Here is an 8448-nt window from a genome sequence, read left to right as displayed (position 1 = left end):
CAATGTGTAATGTAGAGATGCCCATAGGAGCATCTACCAAACGAGCATTCTTATAATGTCCAGGATGCGATGTTCTACACTTGGATTGCTACAGTTCAGTGCAAGAATTCACAACCGCCAGAGTAGGAGGGCACGAGGCAGCACATACAAACGTTGAGTCACATATTCCACTACCTGCAGATACAGAGCAGACACTGGTCATTGAAGAGGTTGAGACAAGAAGGCCAACACTGCCTTGAAAATTTGATGACATTCCTACAGTTGAGATGGAGATAATGTGCAGAGTAAAGTGAAGAGAATTTGAATTCTATGAAGAGGTCCGAGGTGAATCGTCAATATATTGGAAGGCTTGGCGCTATATACTGGAGTTTTCTTAGAGAACAACGAGAAGAGGATTTTGGACTGTGTTTTTGATCTGTAAGCCAGAGGCCGAGCTGGTCTACTGAGGCCAAGACATATGCGGAACCGTGAAAATGGATGTGCAGGAAAGGTAGGATAACCATTCAATGTGGTTGTTTCTATAATTTCATTGAAGACAAACAAGGGAACCCCCTGGTATCTTAAGATATGATGAGGTGGATCCGATGCCTTATGTGATAAAGAGAATGGTTCAAAGATTAATCCAATGGAGTAAACTGTTGCCAGACTACATCTCAAATAGTTGCATCATCAATATTTATGATGAAGGGCGCTGCATTCCTCCCCATATTGACCATCATGATTTTGTTATACCCTTTTGCACAGTGGCTTTCATTAGCAAAAACAATATATTATTTGGAAAAGAGATTGATATCGTTGGTCATGGAGAATTTAGAGGGTCCTTTGAAATTCCGTTGCCACTGGAATCAGTGCTGGTCTTAGATGGGAATGGTGCTGATTTAGCTAAACGCTGCATCCCAGGAGTACGACATCCCGGAGTTTCCGTAACCTTCAGAAGAATGATGGATGATAAGATACCACGAGGGTTCCGTCCAAATTCTGAACTGGAAGAGTTGGAGCCATATGAGTTATGAGAGGGTAGCACCTCTAGGTACACGTGAAAGCAATTCTTATCCTGGAGCGTGTCTCAGTAGGTCAGCTTGATGAGGAGCTCATCACGCCGAAGATGATTAACAGGATACCTTTTTGTACCAAGTTTTGCGCAGCAAACATGATATATATACCGATATGTTCAATCCATGATATGTATTCAGTGTTTGATGATTCAGATATGTTCAACATGTTGTATTTTGATACTTCAGCATGTACTCAATTTGTAGCTCATTTTTGGAGCAGATTAATGAAATTTCTTTCAAGTTTCAACTTGTTTGTGAAATTTCCCTCTCTCTTATGTGATTGATGAACAAAGATACAAGCAAAGAATGATACAACGAAAGCTCGATATTAAAACTTCAAAAATCTTTTTGAAAATTAACCAAAACTAAAATATTTTGAAAATATGTTTTGATGATTAAATATGATAAAGACAATGATAAAATAAAATTTTAAATTTGTTGAGGTCGTTTCTCTTGAATTCGACATTACTTACTCTCTGCTTTCGCATCACAACTATCTTGTCCTGCACCAATCTCTTAACATTCCAGTAAAATTTCATGTTCTACATAAAATCTCCCAAAATCCCACAAATTTTTATCAAATCTTCACATGCCAACATCACAAGTTCTCTACACTATTTTTACATTGTGCTCGGGGTCAATACCTAGGTTTTGACTCTCATATATATTCTTTGGGATAGACGCAGACGTCCTATTCCCACCTTCACTCTTTGGGATAGACACAGACGACCTATTCCCATATATATTCTTTGGGTAGGCACAAACATCATATTCCCATCTGTTCTCTTTGGGATAGGCACAAACATCCTATTCCCATATATATTCTTTAGGATAGGAACAAACGTCCTAGTCCCATCTTTGCTCTTTGGGATAGGCACAGACGTTCTATTCCTATCTTTGCTCTTCAGGGTAGACAAAAATGTCCTACTCTAATATATATTCTTTGGGATAGACACAAACACTCTGTTCCCATCTTTGCTCTTTGGGATAGGCACAAACATCCTATTCCTATCATTGCTCTTCGGGGTAGGCACAAATGTCCTACTCCCATATATATTCTTTGAGATATGCACAGACACCCTATTCCCATCTTTGCTCTTTGGGATAGCCACAGACGTCCTATTCCTATCTTTGCTCTTCGGGGTAGGCACAAACGTCCTACTCTCATATATATTCTTTGGGATAGACACAAACATCTTATTCCTATCGTTGCTCTTCGGGGTAGGCACAAATGTCCTACTCCCATATATATTCTTTGAGATATGCACAGACACCCTATTCCCATCTTACTCTTTGCGATAGGTACAAACATCCTATTCCCATATATATTCTTTGAGATAGGCACAAACATCCTATTCCCATATTTACTCTTTGGGATAGTCACAGACGTCCTATTCCCATATATATTCTTTGGGATAGGCACCGACGTCCTGTTCCAATCTTTACTCTTTGGGATAGGCACAGACGTCCTATTCCCATATATATTCTTTGGGATATGCACAGACACCCTATTCCCATATTTACTCTTTGGGATAGGCACAAACGTCCTATTCCTATATATATTCTTTAGGATAGACACAGACATACTATTCCCATCTTTACTCTTTATCCTATTTCCAATCTTTACTCTTTGGGATAGGCTCAGACCTCCTATTCCCATATATATTCTTCGGATAGGCACAAACGTCCTATTTCCATCTTTGCTCTTTGGGATAGGCACAAACGTCCTATTCCTATCTTTGCTTTTTGGGGTAGGCACAAACTTCCTACTCCCATATATATTCTTTCGGATAGGCACAAACGCCCTATTCCCATCTTTACTCTTTAGGATAGACACAGATGTCATTTTCCCATTTTCAATTTTAGAGGAATAGGATGCAGACATCCGATTCGACAATGCTTTACAATGGTCCAAATATCTAACTTTGGGGTTGAGGGAATAAGCCCTTAGATTGATTCAAGGCATCCACTCCCATTCTTCGAGACCGGTTTAAGACCACCTTAAATGGAGTAAGGAATTTGATTCTTTTTCCAGGATTGATACCTAAATTTCAAATTCCCATTTTGGGGCCAACACCTGAATCTTAATTCTTATCCTTCAATGCACCTGAAACGTGATAATCTAAAACCCACCTTTTAATCCCCAGCAAGAATTCCAAATCCTCAATTTTGATCAAATGTTCACTTGCTAATTCCCCAGCGTAAACAATTCTTGTTCAATTCTACTCTTCGGTCTAGGTTTGTTGACTTAGAAATCTGTGTTGGTTTTGTTGATCTCGTCGGTCAACACTAATACGAGCGGTGTGCTTGCCCAACACACCACACATATTTGGGGTCCATTTGTTGACCTCTTTTTTGGTTGAGGTCTAGTTTTTCCTCTTTAGTAGCCTAGGATCTAGCCATAGGACTTACTTGTTGATTATTCCTAGAGGACTAGAAAAGGAACCCTCACCATTAGAAATTCCAAATTCTTATTTACTCAACTTGAAGTTCCACATGTTGGTCATAACCTCTGGCACTTAGTAGGTGGGGTCAGTATGGGGTAGCTCAAGGGGAGTCCCCCATTAGATGGTTATACCATAGGACTAATCCTATGTGATCTAGTTTTGGTGGGGCTAAATTGCACACACTACACTTTTTCACATACCTAAACCCTATGACCCCTTAGATTGGTCTCCTGACTCATTTTGGAAAGCTCATATGAATGACCCTATACCCCTAGTATTTGGCTAAGAGGGTTAGAACCAGCATATTGAGCATCCAAAATGTGTCCTCACATGACTCCTATTAGTTTGGTATGACTTCATGGCTTGTTGGCCCATTTCAGTCCAAAATCACCAAATTACCAAAATGCCTCAATAACCCTAATTTTTGCCAAAAATCCCAAAATTATCCAAAATACTCAAATATTTCCAAAAAATCATCTAAAACCCCTCACCACTACCTAAATTGACAAAAATTCACCAAAATTATCAAATTTTCAAAATATCCCAAAAAATTGCCAAAATTACCAAAATGCCATTCATGAACTAAAAATTCCAAAAATTCCAAAATCATCCCAAATATTCTCAATTTCAAATTTTTATCATCAATTGATACAATTTGACCAAATTAGTCCAATTTGACCAAAAGCCCCAAATTTCCCCTAAAGTCCCAAAGGTTCCCAAATTAACCTTAATCTTAGCCCAATTGACCCCAATCTTGCCCAATTTCAATTCCAAATCAAAATACAACATCTCCAATCCTAATTTAAATAAAATTCAAACCCAATTTGATCCAATTGCAAGCTCAATTTCATTCAAATCAAAAAGGCCTAATTTTGACTATATGCCCAAATCCACTAATTTGGCCTATCAATTTAACTCAAAACCACTTGAAATTTTGCCAAATACTTCATGAAATTATCCTACACAAAAATCAATATTCAATAAGCCCAAATTTTATCCAAAAATCAATTTTCATTTTAAAAGCCCAAGCCCACCACATTTAATTTCAAAAACCCAAATCTAAAGCCTACATGACAATTCTTTCTCATCATCATCCATTTGATTAAAATCATTCCTAAAGTCATAAATTCAAAATCAAATCATTTCAAATCAAGAATAAATACAAAATTCACCAAAAATACCAAATAAATCCAAAATCCCTTCTCATGAAAATTAGCCAAGCCAAAGGGGAGCCATGAAGCCACTCCCAAGCCATAGACAAGCCATAAGAGCCATGCCACATCATCAAACTTTTAATGGAAAGAGGCCAAATCACTTTCAAGTTTCCTTAAAAAAGTTTTTAACCCTTTTAATGAATCTTCTTAAACTCATACTTAACCAAATCACTTGGATGGGGACTTCTCCGCACCAATTTAGCTGAACTATCTTATCCTCTTCTGCTCAAGAACAACCTTGGTGGATGAACCCAACCAAAACTATGCCTCAACCCAATTTGACCCAAAATGGCCCTTTCTCCATACTATTTCAATCCCATTCATTTACACATGACCAACCCCAATTGACTTCACCAAAACCAAGCCCTGACCTTCCTGGACTGGATGGTGACCTTAGCCTGGCCGGTCGACCACCTAGGCTGCCAGAAAACCCAAATCCAAAAGCTCCACCTAGGCTAAAACTCAAAATTAAACCCATCCAAGATGTCTCATCCCAATTGGTTTTTGCACCTTGTTGGCATCCACATAAGCAACCTAGGGCACCCACCAATTGTCCCTGGTGGCCTCTCCTTCCCCCTCTATTTAAATCCACCCTCCGTGGACAAAGAGTGATAGCTTGAAATTCCTTGGGGAGACTGTACCAAATTGCTTCCTGAGCTTTCTTAAGACCTCTTGAGTTCAAAACCCCTCTTGAGTCCCCCCCACCCATCCTTAGCCACTCAAATCCATTACTCGAGCTCAATTTTGAGCTCAATCCGTAGGTCAGAACCCTAGGCTGAAACATGACATCTCCAAATACTCAACCAAATTCAAATTAATTGCACCCACACCATCCCCACAGTGAAAGAGGAAGATCCCCCATAGAAGTAGAAGCCCATCACCAGAGCACTCTAGGGTGGACTTTGACCAACAACCAAAATCGGCCTTGGTCAAACTTGGGTGGAGGAGATTCACCACGACTAGTGGCTTCATGCTTGAGCTCTTGGGACCCTCACAAGGCTTCCACAAGCATCCAATCGAGGCTTCACCTCTTGGACCAAGGTATTGGAACTGAACCCTAAACCAAACTTCATTTTATTCTCCATGAGCATAAAGTTCATTTAGGGTGCGATTAATCGTATGGATGTGCACGTCTCATCAAGGCGAGTCGATAGGAACAAACCTCACTTGATTTAGTTGAGAATTGAGGGAGATATTAGGGTTTAAAGGTGGGCGGTTCTCGAGTTTGAGGCTTTGTGGGTGATGACCCGCAGCCGTTGGATCACGCGTCTATTAAACGGAGAGCTCTGATTGCACCAGACAGATGGAGGGTTTGAAAAAGCAGGCTGACAAGGCAGACACTTGGATGGTAGCATCGAATGGGAGCGCACCACGTGGAAAGCTCAACGCATACGAGGATTGCGTGGCTTCGCGTGGATAAGTGGAAAAATTGGGCGTTTTTCAATTTATTTAAACCCCTAGAACTTCAAAAATTTATATCTTTGTGTAGAAAAATCACAAAAATAAAATAAAAATACCCTCTTGCTTAGTGAACAGAGAAAAACAATGTGAAAATATTTTCATGTCCATTTGATGCATATTTTATTTTTAATTAATTAAATGATGTTTTCCTTATTTTGATTTTTCATTTGCATAGCCATTTTATAATGGCATGGGGCCATGGAGCTTTTGATGTCTCTATTGTTAGGCATCTCCCCTGATTTTTCCAAGGTTAGGGGGCATATCTAACTAGAGTTATCTAATTTTCAAGTTAATGGTCCTTGTTTTGGTATAATAATTATAATAATTAAAATACTTATAAAAAAATACAATATTTGTTTTGGTAGGTTTACTGTGGTCAGAGGATCCTAGGAAAAATATAAACTTGATTTAACTCATTAAAAATAACCTTAATTGTCACCAACCCTAAAAATGAAGAGAAAATTAATTTGGAGTAATTATAAATGCAAATGACATAAAGATTATTACACACTGTAACTTAATGTTGGAGGAGCTTTCCATAAAAATTTCAAGTCAATTGGAGTTAATTTGATCACTAAAATGAATTTTTAAGATAAAATGACATTTTTTATATTAAAATAATTATAATAATTAAAATAAAATTCAAAAAATCACCCAATTGATTTTGGGAGCTCCTTATGACTAAAGGAACTTAAGAAAAATAAAATTGGAATTAAAATAAATACTTCATTTTTGGGCATTTAAATAATTAAAAATAATTAAGAAAATCCTAAAAATTGCAAGACTGTAAAAACACACTAAAATATCACATTTAGCTTTCAGATCACTTGGAACTAACCAAAATAAATTTTTTAATTTTTTAAGTCAAGATATTAATTTTAAAAGCTTTAAAATAAATTTTCTCTAATTTTTCACTAAAATAATTCTAATAATTAAAATATAAATAAGAAAATATATATTAAATTGGCTTCTTTGGGTTCTCTGGACTCAGTGAGATTTAATAAAAATCTAAAACTCAATTTTCCATTTAAATCTTATTTTATATTTAATTAATACTAAAAACCAACAAATAATTTTAATATTTAAATTAAATCTCTAAAAATCATGAAAATTGGTTCAAATGGTCCTTTGACCTAGGTGAATTTCTAATAATTTTTTTAAGGACAGAAGTCTTATTTTGACTGAGTTACTAATTTTTTATTGAAAATCTCTATTTTGCATTAAAAAAAATTATAAAAACTAAATAAATTCAGAAAAGCCACATTTTCTTCTCTGATATTTTAATTAACCCATGAGTGAGGCAACATAAAATTTCCAAGTCATTTGAGTCTAATTTAATGAACTATGAGATGTTAAGGCCTTTGGGGCAAAAGTGTAATTTTGGAATTTAGAGCTTAATTAATATTTAGGCCTAATCCAGAGGGTAAATGGGTAATAAATGAACTTAAAATAACATTTCTTGATGATTGAAACATAAAAAGGGATATGAGGTAGAAACCAACCTCACTTTGAATTTCATAAAAGATAAATTCATAATTTTTCAAATTAATGAAATTTGGAAGAATATTTAAATAAGGGATACTAAGGTGAGGGGTTTGATTTGAAAGATCATAATTCATTGATTTTGAACCCTAGTTTATGGTTTTAATAAAATTTATAGTTCATGATTGAGAGCACAAATATTTAAAACCTTTTTTTTTCTAAAATTACAAATCTACCCATTAAATCTTAAGGCTTAGTAGTGAATTAGGCTTAATTAAAATTTTATTTAATGAGGTTTAGAGAACAAACCATAATTAATTTGAAATCTTTAAAACACCACAAGCCTATGCTTTAAATAATCAAATTCCTTAATTAAGTCAAGTTTCCCCCAATTGTCTTTACCTATATAATCCATAAGTAAGATATCAAATGATAATTACTCCACTTAAGGGATAATTAAAACATCTAGTTCATTAAGCATAAGGGTATTGATTGGATGAACTATATAACAAATATGATAAAACCAAAATGAACTGAAGATAATTCCAAGGACTATGAAATGTCTAAGGTATTACCCAAAACTTCCTCATGATCCTTTGAAAATCTTGAAGAACATGTTAGCTTATTATAATTTGCTTAATGGGATCATTCTTAAAATTTAGATACACCAAGATATGACATAGGATTTGGTAGACACACTTTAAGTTTGTACTTCCTACCCTTTTCTACCAGCATGCTTTAATTCCAGCAAAAGTTATATATATATATATATATATATAAAACCTCACT

At 35.9% G+C, this 8448-nt stretch overlaps 1 protein-coding gene across 1 annotated transcript; it reads left to right on the top strand.

The window, feature by feature from the left end:
* Positions 1–473: 473 nt before the first annotated feature.
* LOC110018716 (RNA demethylase ALKBH5-like) lies at positions 474–1013 on the top strand. Its single transcript, XM_020716125.1, has 2 exons — positions 474–490; positions 536–1013. Exons 1-2 carry the CDS (start codon positions 474–476, stop codon positions 1011–1013), a joined length of 495 nt encoding a protein of 164 aa, XP_020571784.1.
* The last annotated feature ends 7435 nt before the right edge of the window (positions 1014–8448 follow it).

This window comes from Phalaenopsis equestris, unplaced genomic scaffold (assembly GCF_001263595.1).
Source record: "Phalaenopsis equestris unplaced genomic scaffold, ASM126359v1 Scaffold000032, whole genome shotgun sequence".
In the NCBI taxonomy this organism is placed as follows: Eukaryota; Viridiplantae; Streptophyta; class Magnoliopsida; order Asparagales; family Orchidaceae; genus Phalaenopsis; species Phalaenopsis equestris.
The sequence above is the reverse complement of the archived record's forward strand: the minus strand, read 5'-3'. Positions and strand labels throughout refer to the sequence as shown.